This window comes from Adiantum capillus-veneris, chromosome 16 (assembly GCF_014529385.1).
Source record: "Adiantum capillus-veneris isolate H3 chromosome 16, ASM1452938v2, whole genome shotgun sequence".
In the NCBI taxonomy this organism is placed as follows: domain Eukaryota; kingdom Viridiplantae; phylum Streptophyta; class Polypodiopsida; order Polypodiales; family Pteridaceae; genus Adiantum; species Adiantum capillus-veneris.
In genome coordinates, this window is record NC_140946.1 from 33,085,750 (window position 1) to 33,105,695 (window position 19,946).

General features: G+C 43.5%; 1 protein-coding gene across 1 annotated transcript in view; it reads right to left on the reverse strand.

The window, feature by feature from the left end:
- Window positions 1-15,569, reverse strand: part of LOC147438827 (pectinesterase 31-like) — a 58,819-nt gene extending 43,250 nt beyond the window's left edge. The window contains exons 1-2 of the mRNA XM_086484796.1: window positions 15,088-15,569; window positions 14,508-14,612 (exon numbers count right to left, since the gene is read on the reverse strand). Of these exons, the coding sequence (XP_086340922.1) occupies window positions 14,508-14,612; window positions 15,088-15,354 (372 nt within the window). The 5' untranslated portion in view covers window positions 15,355-15,569. The remainder of the gene's footprint in view (window positions 1-14,507; window positions 14,613-15,087) is intronic.
- Between the last annotated feature and the right edge of the window lie 4,377 nt (window positions 15,570-19,946).

Consider the following 19,946-nt stretch of genomic DNA (forward strand, 5'->3'; position numbering starts at 1 on the left):
TCTTTCCTCTCTTACCAACCGAGGGACCTTCATTTGATGCGGAAGCTTGTGTCATATTGATGGCGCTTGAGACTTGAGGCTTGAGGCTTGAAACTCAAGAGAGAGATTGAGGGATGAAGCTTGAAAGTTGAGAGAGGGATGGAGCTTGAGAGAGGGATGCGATGAAGGAAATTGGAATGGAGCTTGCAAGTTGCGAGAGGGATGAAGCTTCAACCTTGAGAGCTTGTGGCTTCGAGCTTGAGAGAGAGGGTGTGAGAGAGTGGCTTCAAGCTTGAGAGGGAGAGAGTGGCGCTTCAAGACTCAAGTAGCAATGCGCGAGAGTGAGGGCTATGAAATTGTGAGGAGTGTGGATTAGCTTTTATAGGAGAAAATAGTGAAGACCCCCCCCCCCCCCCCCCCCCCAAAACACACACACCTCTCTAGTGTGAACCATCCCAACTGCCGCTTGTTTTTGAAATTTAAAAACTGCCGCCCAGATTTGAATTTTAAAAACTGCCGCCAGACGTTCCGGCCCGTTTTGTCCTGTTCCGCCCAGCTGGAACGCCGTTCCGCTGTTACGTTCCGGAACCGGAACGTCCGCCCGTTCCCGTAACCGTTTCCCCGGCCGGCCTTGCTCGGAACGCCGTTATGGAACGAAATACCCCCGTTCCGCCCGTTCCGTGTTACTGTGCTGTAATTACACCTGTAGGCGTAGACTTGAATAATCTTGCACTAATGTGCAAAACCCCCAAGTTTAAAGTGACAACTTGCTGAAATTTCAGCAAATAGGGCAAAACCCCAAATTCTCCGGGTGGATTGGTGTTGCCCAAAGTGTCCCAAATGTACCTGTAACACTTGTGCTTGCTGTAATTAACAGAAAAAACCTGTTTTTGAAGAGAAACAGCCCGAAATGACCTGTTTTCAACCTGTTTTCAGCATATAAGCACTTGTGGGCTAAGGTATTGTCTTCCTTGAGTCCGGGGAGGAGAGAGAGGACACCTGCGCTTGCTGTTTTTAGAGAGAGAAAACTGCGCTAGAGAGAGAAAATGAAGATTTCTCGCAAGGGAATGCACGCGGGAGTAGGGAACTTGGCTCTTATACCAGTTTGAAGTGAGGGAGGAGCTAGCGATGGGTGTAGAAGAGCCCACGAGCAGAGAGAGAGTGAGCGTGAGCGTTGTTGCAGAGAGAGGGAGAGAGGAGATCGTACGATTTCTTAGTGTGTTTCTTGGGCACACAACTAAAAGCCCTATGTTTTATTATTATATAAGGGTACAAACTTATGACCATTTAAATGGCATTTGCGTGTGAACACACCCAAGTATAAAAGAATGAATAAATGAGTAAGAGAGGTTATAAGAGGGCCTTTAGACCCAACAAACAATTGCGAACAAAGTCGTCCACATCCTTCTCGAGTCTCGGCCAAAAGAAATAACGCTCTACCCCCTTCAAGGTTGTATCGATGCCATGGTGACCCGTAAAAGTGGCACTCTGTCAAGACCTTTTCCCTCAAAGTCTATGTGACACAATAGCGACTTCTTCATCAAATAGCTATCCCGTATGGAATATCCTGGAACTGTCTCCCCATTCTGTAGCCAAGTAAAAACATCGGTAAAGTCCGGATCTGTGGCGTACTGGTCAACCGTATCCTTGAAGCTTCAATGATGGATCGCGGAAATAGCCAAGATGAGGGGCTTCCGAGACAATGCATCTGCCACTAAATTTTTATGTCCCTATACATGGACAATCTGGAAGTGAAACTGTGACAAGATGTTAGCCAACCGCATCTGTTTTTCCGAAAGCTAGTTCCGTGACAAGAAGTAATGTAGACTCTGATGATCTGTAAGAACTGTGACGTCAGCTCCGAGTAGATAATGTCACCATTGTGTAAGAGCATGGATCACTGTCAATAGCTCTTTCTCATAAATCTGGGCTACCAATTCTAGCCTTGAAAACATTGTGCTTTCATAAGCAATCACATGGCCTTCTTGCATCAAGACCACTCCCAGACTACGAACACAAGCGTCACAATAAACTTCGAATGGCTTTTGCAAGTCTAGCAAAGCCAACACTGGTCCAGTAGTCAATTTTTCCTTAAGTGTCTGAAAAGCAGTCACCTTTGTCGGTCCCCACAAGAAAGAGACTCCTTTCTGAGTCAATAAGTGTAAAGGCGAAGCTATCTCTGCAAACTTCCGAATGAACCGCCGGTAGTAAGAACACAAGCCCAAAAAGCTTTGAACTTCATGAACATTCTTCAAGTCATACCACTCGCGGATAGTGTCAATTTTGGCCGGGGCCGTGTGTACTCCTTTCTGCTGCTGAGACGTGTCCCAAGAAATGTATCTCCAACAAGAAAAACTCGCTCTTTTTGGCATTAATAACCAATCTATGATCACGCAATGCCTGAAAGACCTATAGCAGGTGGTGTCGATGCTCTCCTTCATTCTTGGAGAAAACTATAATATCATCAAAGAAAAGCCCACAAAAGATCGATGCTCTCGAAAAATCCTATCCATCATTCGATTGAAAGTTGTTGGAGCATTGATAAGTCCAAAAGGCATCACCAAAAATTCGTATAATCCAAAGCTTGTCTTGTAGACATCTCCCGGAGCGATTCTGATATGATGATATCCGCTTTTCAAATCAATCCTGCTGAAGCAAGAGGATCCATGTAATCTGTCAAGAATATCATTGATCCTTAGAATCGGAAATCTGTACTTGATGGTGATTTTATTGAGAGCTCTGTAGTCAATGCACATTTTCCAAGATCCGTCTTTCTTTAGTACTAGTAAAACCGGAGAACAGTAAGGTAAAGTACTAGGCTGAATGAGACCATTTTATAGTTCATGATTTCTTCTTTCTAGGCTCGGCTAACACGGTAAGGTGGCCGGTTCAGTGGTGTGGTTCTAGGGATTAGATCAATAGTGTGGTCCTCAAGACGAGATAGAGGTAACTCGCCTGGTAGGCCTTCTGATAAACAGTCAGCATGTGTGCAGAAATTCTTGTTGTTCTTTGTCCAATTCAGACATGTTTGTTCGTTGTTCATCATTCAATTCTTTCAAATAAATCAAGTAAACAAAAAAATTGGATTTCCTTAATTTTGAAATGGCCGAAGCCGATACAATAGGGACGAACTCGCCCTTCAATTTTACATCAAGTATAATTTTATTGCCCTTCTCATTGGTCAAAGTCGCTTTCTTACCCCGATGGTCGACCACGACGTTGTTCTTATGGTACCAAGGGATTCCTAGGAGGACATCACACCCTTCCAAAGGCATGATGTAAAAGTCCTCGTGCCCTAAATACCCCTCACAATGCAAATGAAGTTTGTCAATGACATGTGTACTAGCAACATCCCGTCCGGGCGCCACTAGAACTGACTCCATCAGTGGCCCCATCCTATTGTTAGGAATTGGATCGTGCTAGCTATGGTGGATGAAAGAGAAACATAGTGTCAATGCGTGAGTGTGTGTGTAAGCAAGAGTATCACTCAAGTGAATTAGGTTCCAAGATAGAATTAGCTTGGACTCATAAACACAATCTTGAGTATTGACTTAGCTTAGCACAAGCTCACCATAGACAAGCATGTAGTGCAAAATGAAGTTGTTGTTTATTCATTCATGAAATGAGCTTTAAGTAGCTCCACAGCCTTCACAGCATGTGGGATAAATCCACTCTCTTCTCCTTGACTCACACCTTAGGACAAAGCTCACACTTTACAATCCTCCCCTTGAGGTTTGGACTATGACAAGATACTGAAGATGCATGATCCACACAGGCTAACAAAATCCACATAGGATGGTGATATCCACACAAGAAAATAAAGTCCACAAAGGATGGTGATATCCACACAAGATGGTAAAATCCACACAAGAAAAATCCACAAAGGATGATGATGTCCACACAAGATGATAGGATCCACAAAGGAAAAAAATCCTCCCCTACAAGTAGAGAGTCTGCATCTTCAAAATGGGTCTTCATAAAAGACAACGTTGCTCTCGTCTTCATCCTTTTTGTCTTCTACTATGTAAGCTGATCCTCTGTCAGGTCTCTTGCCTTCGTTGCTTCTACTGTTGCTTCTACTGCTGCTGCTTTCTCCACTGCTACTGCCTCCACTTGAGTACCACCGAGAACGAGGGTATCCCTTCCTACCACATTTGTTGCAAGGTTTGTTTGTGTAGCAGTCTTTCGCTACGTGTCCCATTCTTCCACATTCATAACACTTTCTTTCGTTTGTCGATGTTGATGGCGAATGTCTTCCCCTTGAAGATATTGCGATAAAAACTCCTCCTGATGAGGTGAGTGAACCTCTTTGCTTTCTTTCTTCTGCTTGGACTGAGTTGATGACATCTTGGAATGGTGGTGCTGGTTCTTTTTCTTCAAGAATTGTGACTAAGTGGTCATAAGAAGGTGGAAGTGCACTTAATAGTATGGCCACTTTGTCATCTTCTGGTACTTCAACTTGGATGTAAGTGAGCTGCATGACAATGCTCTTAAGCCTATTCACTAGGCTAGCAATGTCCTCCCCTTCAATCATAGTAACTTTGTAAATCTGTCTTTTAAGACTAACTTTGCTTCTTTTGGCCCTAGCTCCAAAATTACTTTCTAGGACATGCCATGCTTCATGTGCATGTTTACATTCATCTATGAAATGCACGTAGTTGTCATGCAAGGAGGTGGTGATGATTCCTAATGCTTGTTCATCTTTGGCCAAATTCTGTGCACTTGCTATGAGTGTAGATGCCCTAGTGTGCACTCCATCAGGTTCGGCTTGTTGCTTTAAGGTAGTACTAATGACAGACCACAAACATTTTTTCATAAGGTAGCCTCTTAACTTCGTTTGCCAAGTGTGAAATCCCTCCCCGTTGAATTTCTCTATTCCCTTATCCCCCATTTGTGCTGATAGAGGGGTCTTAGCTTAGGAGACTCTCCTAGCCAGTGTCTGCCTCTTTACACGGCGCACAAATAAAGAGAGAAGATATTTATTTGCAAGTTATTGTGCTCGGCTGCAAGATTTCAATTTTAATGTCATCTTTAAAAAAAAAATCTTAATGTGAAGTACCTCTTCACTCGAGGTGAAGTCACCCTTCACACACACCTTTGAGTTCTTCTTTGATGCCTGGGATGAGCCTTTGAAGATTCGATAGTTGGCTTGGAGTGCGAAGCTTTGCAAAATTTGTTGTTGTTTCCACCTCAGACTCAACAATAGAAATGCTTGCTTAACAATTATAAGCACCGTTTTTTTAAGGTGCTGGAGCCAAGACGTGGGAATGTCGTGAGCTTGGAGGTTTGGGCCTCTTGGGCTCTCGGAGGCTTGAGGCAGCAGGTTCGTGGGACTGCCCCCTTGAGGGAGTTGGATGGTGAGCTCTTGAGGCTCCTTGAGGCAGCGCGGGAAGGGGGTTTAAAAGAGGGGTCGGGTAAGCCCGGCAAGCGGGCAGTTTGTCGGGCAGTCCGGGCAGAAAAGGGCAAGGCGGGCACGGCCGGGCAGACGAACAGGAGTATGGACAGACGGGCAAAGCCAAGGCGCGCGGTCATGGGATCTCCCCCCTGCGGACCCGCCACCTCCACAAAAAAGCTAATTTGAAATCCGTTTCGGGTCCGCCCAGCTTGCCGAAAATAGGTAACCCGTTTTGAGCCTTGGACCCCACACGATAGCGTCCCTTTTGTGGTGCACTAGCCAACAAAGCCCATGTGATGGCTTGTGGAAAAGCTCCGAAAAAGAAAATGTTAAGCTCAAATCGGCAGGCCCTTTCCCACACAAACTCACACACACACACACCTATTTTTAGGCAAAATTGGGGATGGAGTTTTGGGGGGTTCTCGAGCTCGGATTTAAGTGCTTGCAAGCTCTATGGAAAGCTTGCGAGGAGAGCTTCGAGATGAGGTGAACAATGCAAAAGGAAAACGAGTTTAATGATTTTAATTGAAGGGGCAAATGATGCAAAAATTGATGCAAAAAAGGCAATCTAAAATGCAATTCAAATGATGCTAATTGTTGCCAAATTGGCTTTATCTGACAGAAAAATAATTCTAAATGAATTATTGGATTTATAAGTGAGAGGGTTTTCTCGCTTGGAACACCAAGGAAAAATAATTCTAAATGAATTATTGGAATTTTAAGTGAGAGGGCTTTTCTCACTGGAGACATTCGAGTACAGAGTATTCCTAGTGCGTCATTCAAAGTAATGACGGGAGCACTGAGAACGGGAATATCTGTAAGGCCACCAGGAACGGGTACTTCCGATGCGTCACATCGGATGAGTGACAAGGAGCATCGGAAAGAAGTATCCGACCATCCGGGAACGGACATCTCTGATGCGTCATAGGATGGGTGACATAGAGCATCGTGAAGGAGATTGTACCGTAAGTTCGGTAGGAAAGGACTAGGTGATGGGTATTCCTTATGAATCACAAGGTGGGTGATGGGTGCATCGGAAAGGGAATATCCATAGTCGGGAGGAAATTCCGAACTGTGTTAGAATTGTGCACAAGGAAAAAAGCAAGCACTTGAATGAAGATGGGTTCATAGGAAACTTTTGAGGAAAAACAGATGCTTTTTGAGAAAGCGGGATTGCCTTTCGGGAAAGCAGATGCTTTCTCGCGAGGAAGTCTATGTCTGCATTGCAACTGTGCATGTGATTGCATCCAGGGACGCCTGGGAAGTGCTGTGAAAGCATTGTTTTTAACTTATAAGGTTTTATTGAGTTTTTGGGCAGGTTTAGACTATTTTTAAAATACGCCGGCCACCCACTTAATAAGTGGGCAGCCATCTGATAAATAAGGCAACAAATCAGCCAACGTTTTCTCTCTCTCTTTTTCTGGCAGAACAACGAAAAAAAAATGAAAAAAAATTATATAAAAAAAAAAACGGCCGCGATCTCTACGCGAGTAGCTATTTGTGCCCGTGGATAGGAGCTATAAAAGCATCACATGCCCTTACTCAGAGAGGACCAATCTTTGCAAAAAGGAGATGCTGCTGCAGATTTCAGCCGTGAAGAAGACGTTGCCGGTGATGCCCATGGCTGCCCCAAGTGTACCAGATGTCGCCAAGACCCAGTGTGCGAGTTCCCTCGCGAAGAAGTGCCTACGAAGCATGTTTCCATCGCGACAAGTTGCTGTTTTTCTCTGTTTTCAGCCCATAAACGTCGTAGACGGGGCTGATTTATGAGAAGGAACCCGAGAACACACCTCTTTTGTGTGTAGGATTGGAACAGAGGATTTTCTATGTAGAAATCCCTTCCAGGGAATTGCTTTTCGAGAACCGAGTTTCATTTCGAGCGTCGAGACTTTGAAGGTAACGATTTTCATGTTATGAACTCTGAGTATTTGTTTGCACGTGTACTTCCTCTTCACGAGGGAGTAGGAGCAGAGGAAGGCATGAGCCTCTACAATATAAAAGCGCTCTGAGGAACTAGAGCCAGATCAGCCCAAGGGTTTCGTACCCAAGTTTGGGAAGCAGATCCACGGATCGAAGAGAGGTAGACTCTCGAGATGTAATCCAGAAGTTGAAATTCCCAAGGGAAGGACTTCGTGTCTAGGAAAGCGGAGTTAATCTGCAGGAAGAGGACTCTAGAAACAGAGTTAGAAAAGAGTTGCAGGGATGTCATGCCCTGAGTCTGGAAGGTGAGATCCAGAGGCGAGAACCTTGGTTCTCAAGGATTTGGAATAAGGAACGGAAGTTCCTTGGAATAGGGTTTTGCCCTAGGAATCGGAAGCTAAGGCTTCCACGAACCATCGAGTCTTATTCTAGAACGAACGTGGTAATACGTTCGGTTCAAGTGCTTGTATAGACTTCTCCTCAATAATAAAGATACTATTAGGGAGGGGGGGGGGGGGGGGGGGGGGGGGGGGGGGGGGGGGGGGACCGGCCCATCTTCTGGTCCCAGTACTGTGTCGATCTTCTCACTCTATCTATCTCTCTATATCCTCTGGCTTCATATTAAGTGATAAATTTTATTTATCCGAGTAAATTTGATATTTCTATGCGCTCTCGTTTGTGACACTAATCCTCTCCCTAATCAAGTCTACCTAGCCATGGAGGGTAGTGGCCTACACATAGCTAGATTAGTGCTTAATTAGTGAGATATGCAACTTAACTATGAAACTGTTAATGGGTCGTGACAACAATTGTGCAATGCTAATCGATCTAATGGAGATGCTAATGCTAATGCTAATGCATAATGACAATCCTAGCTAGCATACCATGGCTCTGATACCATATGTTAGGAATTGAATCGTGCTAGCTATGGTGGATGAAAGAGAAACATAGTGTCAATGCGTGAGTGTGTGTGTGTAAGCAAGATTATCACTCAAGTGAATTAGAATTAGCTTGGACTCATAAACACAATCTTGAGTATTGACTTAGCTTAGCACAAGCTCACCATCGACAAGCATGTAGTGCAAAAAGAAGTTGTTGTTTATTCATTCATGAAATGAGCTTTAAGTAGCTCTACAGCCTTGCTCCACAGCATGTGGGATAAATCCACTCTCTTCTCCTTGACTCACACCTTAGGACAAAGCTCACACTTTACACCTATCAGACGTAATCTCGAGTCGAGTCGCCAATTCACGTGAAATGAAGTTGGCCTTGGCTCCTCCATCAAAGAAAATGAGGACTTCTTGATCTTTTACTTTGCCTCATGTGCGACAAAGTTCCGTACTTTCATCCATCTGTCAGTTCCCATGCAATCCGGTACCAGTCCTGCTTTCATCTTGCCTTTTCTGCCATGTTCTTTCACTGCTCTAGAACTCTCAAGCCTTTCTTTGGTTTGTCCTCATTGTGCCTTTTTGGAGCACTTTGCGGAGATGTGTCCTTGTTCCCCGCAACCAAAACACTTCCCCTAGTCGGCTCTCCGTTCCGAGTCAAACAGGGTCGTGCATCCTTCTTTTTCTGGGAGTTCTTCTTCTTTCTATTGTCGTTTGTGGAGGTCTGTCTGGTCCCATGAGTCAAAACTTCATCAGTGGGGTAGGTCAAGTTACCCAAATGACCCTAACCCTAATCCTAACCCTGATTTGCTGACGTGGCGGGCTGACACGTGGCCTGCTGTACAGACACCAGCGTGATTTACAAAAAGTTGGGCAGATTTTGACTTTTGCTTTTACTCAACACAAGAGATCAAAGAGAGAGAAGCTTTTGCTTTTATTTTATACAAGCATAGAAGAATGAGAGAAAAAGCTTCTGCTCTATGTTAAAAGCTTTTGATTGGACAGCTTTCTGGAACTTGCTTTATTTTATAAGCAAGAGAGAGAAAGAGCCTTTGCTTTATTTATGGGCTATTGATTTTCAGCTTTTGGGGCTCTGCTTTTGGCATCCCTTGTAACTTTAAATATGTGAGCAGGCCTCTCACAACTCAGATCATCTGGACGCAGAGTCTGAGTGTGAGCGCCTGCCCGCACTCTTGTACTTTGAACTCAGATTAATATAAAAAGAAATACCGAAAGGGGCGCCAGTCTTTGGGGCCAATATCTCTAGACACGGAACTCCGCCGCGGACGAGTGTCAGAATAAATTATGAACTGTGAACTGTTTTGAAGTGGTTATTTGGTGCTGTCGCGGGTAGATTCTTGACTTGGAGTGTCCAAGTCTGTTACATCGTATTGCCTTGAACCACGGCTTGATCTCGTGAGGATTATGACATGGAGCATTTACAAGTTGTAGTTGGTGATAGCTTGCTGCAATGCCCAGTAGGCAGCTCAATGCAAGGTAGTATGGGCTTTGTAACTACTAAATATGACACCGCCCCTACCAGTTCCCAACTCCATTTCAAGGTGAATGGCGCGATATTGATCGGACCGCCACCAATTAGTTTTCAAGGACATACTATCAATCTATTCAAAGATGGACGTGAACTGATTTTACACAGGCTTTAGTGATTCAAGTCTCACGTATACAAGTCAAACGGCATGATACACTAGATGAAACGAATATGATTTCTGATGCGGATGCAAAAATTATTATTGGTGAATTTTTTAACTCATTTACTTCTCCTGAATCAATTGATGAAGACAAAGATGATTTTGAGCAAGAACTTTTTCCAAGTGATACTTTGTTGCCAGATAAAGATAAAGAGATAAAGATAAAGACATAGTTACAGATTCTCAGTCAGAAGACAATTATGCTTTCTTTGATTTTTTGTTGGACGATGATATGCCAATTGCAAGTCATGAAATGGTAGTTTTTGAAGAATTTTGGGATTCAATATTGGAAGATGATTGCACATTATTGGAAGATGATTGCAGTCTCAATCCAAAATCCTCTCCAATGATTTAATAAATTGAAGTTACCCTCTTCAAACAATGCATTGAGAAGATTTCCTCTTCAACAAATATTCACAGTCATTGAAAGATTCTGAACCAAAAATTTTACATCACATGAAGGATTTTGAAGATCACTCTTTTGTTGCCATCAACCTAATTTAAAAAGTCTTTGAATAATGCAATGACATGAGATTGAGCAGTCAAAGCAAAAAGCTTTCACAAGAAGCAACAGTTCAAGACAAAGGTTCCATATAACTCAAAGAATTTCGAAGATTCAACTCTTTTCTAGAGTTCTATCAACATCAAAAGTCTCATTTTAAATGGGAGAGAATGTCACAATTGTGACAATGTTACAGCACTACATCTAGTCCTAGTTGCAAATATGAGAAGTGACATGCCAAGGAGGACCCCTACGCTCTAGAGACATGCCTCTTTGCCAAAAGCCACACTCCTTCGACGACTGGTCACACCCTTTCACCCAATGGTTGCAGCTCTTTGTCCAAAGGATGTGTCTTTACGTCTACCTTAAGTAATGAATTCATTGATACATACATGTCATACAAGAATGTAAATTTTCATGAAAGACGTGTATTACATTGCCAAGAATTGAATTCACAAAAGTTGCGTATGGATCCTACACAACTTCCCTTATTTAATTATAGTCATTTTTTTTATTTTGCATGAAACTTGCAAAAAGTGAAGCACAAATGAATTGTTACATATATCTTGTTCCATTTTTTTTCCTGCGCCAAACAACAGTATCGCATAGATAGACGTGAAAGAATTGGAGTATAGAATAATGGCGTGCTTGGAAAATACGTCCAAGATACGTAAATTAGAAAATAAAAGTACAAAAGAGAAAGAGAGAGAGAGAGAGAGAGAGAGAGAGAGAGAGAGAGAGAGAGAGAGAGAGAGAGAGAGAGAGAGAGAGAGACTCGAGAGAGCGAGAGTTAGAGAGCTTGACACATGAGGGACAGCTTATGGTGATAATATGTCACATTCTTGCTCGCAGCATATTTATAGAGGGGCAGCGGGGAGGGCAAACCACCCTTGAGGACTAACAGGAAGCAATCTCCTCTAATTTTGGGCACTACTGAAACAAGTACAATCGTGTAATCTATCAAGTATATCATTGATCCTGGTATTTGGAAACCTATTCTTTAAGAGTGGTGTAGTCTACACATCCTCCAAGATCCGTCTACCAAGTAGCAGTAGTGAACAAAAAGGTAGAGAACTTCGTTGGATCAAGCCCTTTTCCATGAAGTTGTTGAGGTCCACTCACTCTATATGGTGGTCAGTTCAATGGGGTACTCTCTAGAAACAAGTCGATGGTATGATCTTGCCATTCTAGAGGAAATTGGCGAGGTAAGCCCTCTGAGAAACAATTTGCATGAGATTGAGACGCTCTGACTCTTAACTCTGACAAACTTGAATTCTCAAGTTCACTCATAGGTTTGACAAAGATCGAGTGAGCAAAAAGACTTGATTTCATTCATTTGAAAATAGTCATTATAACAAGGACTTACTCCCCCTTAAGTTTCACATCTAAGACCACATCTTTGCCCTTGTTATTCCTCAACTAGAGCTTCCTAGCCCTTGCATCCACAATCACGTTGTCCCCAATAGAACATAACCCCTCTCAAGAGACATGTTATGAAAGCCCCCGTGCCCAATGTAACCCTGACAATGCAAAAGGAGCTTGCCAACAAGAGTTGTCGCTGCGACCTCATGCCTTGGTGCCGCTAACACTGCGTCATCTATGGTCCCGTATTTTCAGACTTCACTCCTAAACGAGCTGCCATCTTTGGTGAAATAAAGTTGGCCTTAGCTCTTTTGTCGAAGATCAAAGCCTCTTGGTCATGTATCTTGCCCCACGCTCCTCAAAGCCCATTACTCTTATGCTCGTGATTCTTTGGTGTCTCCATAAATTCTGCTACAAATCTTGCTTTGGTCTTCCAATTCTTGACCACTCGCTCTTCTCCTACTTTCAATCTCTCCACCTTGTCTTCAAGCTCCTCCTCTTTCTTTGGACACTTTATCAAGATATGCCCAACCTCCTTGCATCCATGACACTTTCGTTGCTTGGAAAACTCCGCCTATTGATCGGTAGACTTCTAAGGAACGTTAGATTTCTTCCATTGCACTAACTTTTTGCCCTTCTTCCCTTTGGAAGGTTCTTGACTTGAATAGCCACTCAAAACATGGTCCATAAGCTGCAAGACTTTGTAGGACATCTGCTTAAGGTAGAAGACCTACAGGTCATCGTGCAAGCCATCACTTTTAACACTCCATCTAATCCTTCACAGAGAGGCCTTCCTAAAAGAAGCAGCACGTAGGAAAGTGTCCCACAATGTCTTACTGTAAACTAGAAGTGTATCTCTCTTTGTCATCCCCTAAGATGATTCCCAGTCGTCAAAACTTTGGCTTCGTACTTTGTTTGTCAACCACAATGATGAAAAGAGGCGCTTGAACCCCACCCAATTGTGAGGTGCTCGTCTTTGCAACAAAAGTGTTGACCACCAAGTCTACGCATTGCCTTTCAAAAGAGAGGCTTTCTTTCACTTTGGGAGGTTCTGTGAAGTTGCCTCCTAAGAAAGCCGTATCAAACTATCAAATTGCTGAATAAAGGTCAGCATCCATGATCCCACTCCATTTTCGTCCAAAATTTGTCCCAAAAGTTGAATCCTCCATCTTCTTCATCGTTGTCCTCACGTTCATCATCCTACGGATAAGCATAGCGTCCTCTATGTCTGCAAGGCATGGCTCTCTTCTTCCGTTGTCTCAATCTCGTCTTTTTCCTCAATTGTGTCATCCAAGTCCTCCTATCAAAGTCAAACCACACCCCTATGGTGTTTCCCAAAAGCACCCTTGTCAGCCTGAAAACCGAATACATTGAGACGAGCACCCTTGGACACCATGTTGGAAAAAGCGGCTCTTCTCTACCCAAGTAACCCGTAAAAAACTTTGACTCATGTTGTTTCCAAACCGGAGCAAACCCTAAACTGGCTAATTATTGAAACACCTGGTGCTGGATCACTTGCTGTAAATCCTCTGGAGTGATGGAATAATCACACCTCTTCTTGTTGGTAGAGAACGTCTGTTTTGGCTTTGCTTTAACTTTCATTAGCATCTTGAATTTAGGGTTCACTGTATTTGTAAACTATTTTCATTGGCCTTGTCCATTAAGTGCTTGGCATATAGAGAATCCTGAGAAAAAGTAAGACGTCGATCCATATCAATTCACACCTCACTAGCAATGAGAACACTTTCACCTGCATTCTTCCTGGACTTCCTTTGCTACTTTGTTTTCAGATTCTCGTTCCTCAGCTTAAAACTCCCACTCAAAAACTGTCATGATCCATAATGTGCTGTAAAAATTATTAAAAAAAGGATCGGATTCTCCGTAGAAGAAGAATCGATTGGACCTCTGATACCACTATAACAAGCAAGCCATTATCAGGGCAAGGAATCAACAGCAGACACAACTAAACTTGACAATTGTAACACTTGAACTGAAAAGAGCACTAGCAATAAGACACAATAGCCCCTACATCAGGAGGCCCACACAGTTATTCTGTTTACATTGATAACTATATTGTGCAAATGCCCGGAAGCCACTCTACAGTTCGCCACCAAGCATGATCCGCCACAAGTGACCCCCTAGGCCTGTTTATAAAGGCATTCCGACCCAAATAACTTTGCAAGAAAAAGCAGCCCCTGCGTCTGCATGGCCAACCTTGTCATTCGAAAACGCGCTACGTTTTACGACGCGATTTCCACCAAAAATCTTATTGTAGATCACAGGCGGCCAAACTCAAGACTTGGGTTCTATAATCTGGGCTGGGTCCCACGCAACCAATGCTCTTCTCAAACAAGTCGGTACAGTCATGCCACACTATCACTTTGTGACAAGCATTTCTTGTATGGTCATGACTTCGCTATATGCACTATACATCAAGCATTGGTATGGCTTCAATCTATACCTTTGGCACATTGGAATGATAGACAACTATGATGGTCTTAACTTTTTGAACAATCTACAAGATGAACTACTTGAGTCAACTTTAATACTTCAAAACAATTGTAAAAGCTAAACTGAATAAGAGAGTTGAGGGAGATGGAGAAGCTGGTGGAGCGGTAGAGGAAAATCGGTGACCCTGAACCGCTATTGTCACAACCCCTGATTTCCCTTTCAACAGTTATCTTAGATTCATTCACAAACAACAAAATATGAAACTATGTTTAGTACATACATGATGTAATCTTCCACTTTACCTTAGGTGATGAGTTCTCAAACGTAATGCCCTGTGCTATGAAATCTTCTCCTTCCACAATGACAGTCCCACAAGCAAAAGTGCCAGTTCCAATAACCTCTGATCTCTGTTTGCATAGAGACAGTATGAAGTCTGACATAAACAAATCATCCACAACGACAGAGTGCTACTAAACACATGCGATTGCAAACATGTCAGTCTACATGAGTGGAAAGACCAAACGGGTGGGCCTACACAATGTGGTTATATGTCAATGGTAGAGTGCAATAGTGCACAATGCATTGGAATAAGTAGCCCTAGGAAACTTATTCAACCTGCTTTTGAGATTCGAATTGTCCTCCTGAGTTCAAATACTCTCTCGGTTTAGCAAAGAGCTTTAAAGTGCAGGTGTATAGAGATTGTTTTGATGCAAGCATAGGTTTGCCCAAAATGCTGAGAATCTGACTAGATCTTGATTTTGATATTTGCAAACCTTGTGTTGGTGAATTTGTACAAATCTTGTTTTAAAGCATTCAGAAATACAATTGTTAATGTACTAAGATTGGCTACATTTGCAACCAAAATCAAACATTTCAACTCACTTGATGGTGCTGTATGTTTGTTGCAGTGTTAGCCCAGGTGAGTATAGTGGTCTCCGCACAATCACCAAGAAATATAATCATATTCTTGGACTTAGGTATGTAGATTGGCTGCTTGTAAACGCCTGGGGCAACATGGATAATGACGCGCTCTTTGTTGCGGAGGGGGACAGCATCAATGGCATCCTGCAGGGTGCGGAAAAAGCCAGAGCCATCTGAGGATACCTCGAGGACTCTGCCTGCATGTGGCAATGCTGCTGCTGTTGGCATAGCCCCTGCCAACGTCGGGGACTCTGTTGCTGCTTTCCTTCTAGGAAGCAGCTTGTGCAGCTTGCTCTGCAAGGCATGAAGAGAACGATCCAGCTTGCACGATGTCGTCTGTCCTGGCTAAACAAGCAGAGCGCTTGCGGTAGGAGACAGCGAACTCAACAAGTAGCTTGCCACGTGCGAAAATAAACAAGGTCCTGTAACGACTCCTATGGAACGAAACAATTTTAGAGTGTTTCGTTAGCCGCATTTGTATCGAATTGAAGTGAGTTCGAGAGCGTAAGAGAAAACAAGAACCTAGAAGAGACAAGATGAGAGAGAGAGAGAGAGAGAGAGAGCTTGTATTTTGCTTTTGACAAATCCTATTCCTTGAGTTGACATAATCTTATTATGATAGCTCCATGATTTTCATGTTCCACTGTTGATATGTCTAAATATGTTCTTAGCTTTTAGATTGTATTAATTCTTTGATTCAATCTTTGGGTATGGTTGTGTCATTTGAAGATTCAACAAGAGTATATATCCCTAGAGAAGAAAATGGAGAGAGAGCAAATGAGAGAGAGAGAGAGCTTGTTACCTTTCACCAAAAAAAGTTTTCTCGTTTCTTAATTAGTACAATCTCTAGTACGTTACAATCATGATGAGTTTGTCAACATGATGCTTATCTGCTCCTATATCGTACTCCCAACAACCCCTGACTAGCAATCACATTGTGAATGCTGATACCCATGTGAAAGTGTTCCATAAGGCCACAAGCCTTCAAGGTGCAAGCATAGGTGAATGTATTTGGAGAAAGAGGTTTCGTAAAAACAATCGAGAGCTTTCTTGCGACAGGGATATTGGGCATATCATGCACCCAACACGTTGCAGGTGATGACATTCCAGAGAGAATGCCAATCAAGAACTTTTCATGCTTTCATGACAGTATCACACATATCAACCAAGCACGACCAAGCATGACATCCTTCACCAACGGCGTTGGACCAAGTATCTTCTCATTAATTATGTCATCCATGTCAATGGCTTGCATAAGTTCAAGGTGCAAGCGTAGATGAATGCATTTGGAGAAAAGCCTTCCATTTGCATATGCTTCCTGAGCTACCCTAGCACAATGAAGTTGGGCATATCCAGTAATCAATGCGTTTGAGGTGATGACATTCCGCAGAGAAAGCCCATCAAGAGATTTTTTTTCTTTCAAGGGAGAACCACATTTGAGATACAAGTAGACCAAAACATTGCCAAGTACAATATTTTTTCACCACCAATCCATTATCAACAATCTCAATGTGAGAAACCCTCTCTTTGCATTTGTTTAAAGCAGCCTATGGCCATAAGAGCACTCCAAGAGACTTTGTCTGGCAAGCATTCCTCACTTTGCATCTAGTAAAAGAAGACCATATCTTTTTTGCCATATCCATGTTGTGCATATCTTGTAGTCAACAGCCTCTACCTAGCAATCACATCATGAATTCTGATACACATGTGCCAAGCACATCTCCTTTCAACAAACTTTGACTGACAATATAATTGTAAATTTTTGTGCCCATATCAACATCTTTCTTAGGGCCACATGCCTTCAAGATGCATGCATAGGTGATCGCATCTGGAGAGGACCTTGCTTTGGATTTGCTGTGGAACAAACCCTGCAATCAGTGCCTTTCAAGAGCCCACGCTCTGAGATAGGAAACTCAAAAAGGCCTAGAGATTTTTGCCCCTGGTCCTGTTGTGTGTATCTTGCGACCAGTGCATTCCAAGAGCCGCCGTTTCAAGTGATCCGTACATGACGATATAGAGAGAGAGCTTTCTTTGCATTTGCTAAAAATAGCCTACAACTTTGTGGCCCTGCTCTTATTGCGCACATCCTACAGTCGATGCATTCCAATAGACAACATTCTGGATAGGAAGCTCCTTAAGCACTTCTTGTGCTTTCTCAAGCGTGCCGCATCTGGCATATATATTGACCAAGACAATGCCAACCATGACATCTTTTTCAACAACCTCTGACTCGCAATATAGATGTGAATTTTTGTACCCATATCAGCATCTTGTGTAGGGCCACATGCCTTCAAGATGCAGGCATAGGTGATTGCATCTAGAGAGAGGCGCTCGCTTCGATCTGCTAAAAACAGAATAGAGCTTTCTCCTAAAATCAGTGCATTCCAAGAGTCCACACTCTCGATAGGAAGCTGAAAACAACCTAGAGCTTTTTGGCCTGCTCTTGTTGTGCGCATCCTGTGACCAGTGCATTCCAAGAGACGCCGTTCCAAGTGATCCTTACATGAGGATATAGTGCGAGCTTTCTTTGCATCCATCAAAAACAGTCTAGAGCTTTCTAGCCTTGCTCTTGTTGCGGACATCCAGCAATCAGTGCATTCCAAGAGACAACATTCCAGACAAGAAGCTCCTCAAGTACTTTTTGTGCTTTCTCAAGCGCACCACATTTGGCATACATATCGACCAAGATTGTGCCAAGCATGACATCTTTTTTCAACAGCCTCTAACTCACGTAGGCGATCGCATCTATAGAGAGGACCTCACTTTGCATCTGCTGAAGACAGCCTGCAGCTTTCTCCTGTGGGGCTTTCTCCTGTGAGACAGGCCTCCTCGAAGCCACCATGAGGCCAAAGTCTGCCACACTTTAGCAACATGTCGAAGTAGGGCCGCATCCGATCGCACCGCCCACCACCACCAATGAAATGAGCAGGACGTTAAAGGTGGGCCAAGCACCATCTCACTTGGATCCATCACCCAAAGCCACGAACCAAAAGCCGAGCCATAGCCACTCTCGAAGATCGCTCTGCAACACAAACCGACAACTACCACTGCAAGTCGTCCACATAGTTGAACCGTCTCCACGAGGCCTTTGCAAGGGGGCCTTGCTCTTTCAAAGCAGTATTGGCCGCCAAGTTGCCCTCCATAAAGGGAGGGAGGAGGGCGACCTCCTCTTGCGCTTCAAAAAATAAGGGTTGCGAGTGTAGGAAGAGAGCGCGCCCCCTGCCCGCCTTGCCGCAACACCCCCTTCAGCCCCTCCCAAGCCCCGAGGCCTCGTAGGCTGCAGGGTAGCGAGCGGCCCTGCTCCTCCACTCTTGCAAACCCTAAATACATCAAACTATAAATTTAAATTAAATATTCAAAATGGCCTTCCTTTTCCTTTCCCATCATGTCGAATAGAGGGTACCAACTATAAAAATTTCAAAAAAAAGGGGAATCTCACTTGATATGAGCGAAGGCTGCATCAGGCGAAAGCTGAAGGGTGATGGTGGGCCAAGTAGCATGCACGAAAAATAGTGCCCGAACTGGGTGTCAACAGTGGGGGTGGGGGGGGTGCCCACGCCTTGTTTTTTAAATTATAGGCAAGCTTACAACACTAAGTCGGGGTAGTCAAAGTGGTCTACGATGGTTTTGAATCAATCAACATCCTATAGGTCCGTGGTTCGAGTCTCATGTAAAACCCTTCTAGAACATTGAAGCCTTCAACGTTCGAGTCTCATGTAAAACCCTTTTAGAACGTTGAAGCCTTCAAGCAAGGCTGGGAGCAAAGATGTCGATGGGGGTGGAAGCATCTTGCTAAATGAATGAAAAAAACGAGAGAGTTGCTAGTAGGATAATAAGGTGAATATCATTTTATAATTACTTTTAATAATGTGCAAGTAGTAGTAGGTGAGCCAAATCTTTGAGGTGGGTTGATTAGCACGTATCTAACGAGATGCCGCCTTGGGGCTCAAGAGGAAAAGGGAAGGCAAACAAAAAAATACTTCTTGCTTTCAGGTCTCTCTCTCTCTCTCTCTCTCTCTCTCTCTCTCTCTCTCTCTCTCTCTCTCTCTCTCTCTCTCTCTCTCTCAGTGAACTCAACCAATAGCTTGCCACGTGGTGAAATTAAACTCAGCCTAAGGTCTTGTAACGATTACTATGGAACGAAACAAATTTAAATCAAAGATTTAAAATGGCCTTCTCTTTCCTTTTACATCGTGTCGAGTAGGGGTACCGGCTATAAAAATTTAAAGAATCTCACTTGATGTGAGCGAAGGTGGTGTCAGGCTAAAGTCAAAGGGTGATGGTGGCCTTGGTAGCACACACAAAAAATAGTGTCCAAACCGGGTGTTAGCAGTTGGTTTGGGGGGTGTGAATAAGTCAGCATTCTGCAGGTCATGGGTTCTACTCTCATGCAAAACGCTTTTAGAAGGTTGAAACCTTCAAGCAAGGTTGGGAGAAAAGATGCCATTGGGGGTGGAAGCATCTTGCTAAATGAATGAATAAAACGCGAGAGTTGCATAGGATAGTAAGGTGAATATCATTTTATAATTACTTTTAATAATGTGTCGAGTAGGTGAGCCAAATCTTTGAGGCGGGTTGAGTAGAAGGTATCTAACGAGATGCTGCCTTGGGGCTCAAGAGGAAAAGGGGAGGCAAACAAAAAAATACTTCTTGTTGTCCACATGTAGTATTTGGAGATCTCTCTCTCTCTCTCTCTCTCTCTCTCTCTCTCTCTCTCTCTCTCTCTCTCTCTCTCTCTCTTTCTATTGGTAGCTCTCTCTCTCTCAATGTTGCAGGTGTGGAGTGGCAGGAGACGCATTCACTTGTTATGTGTGTGTTTG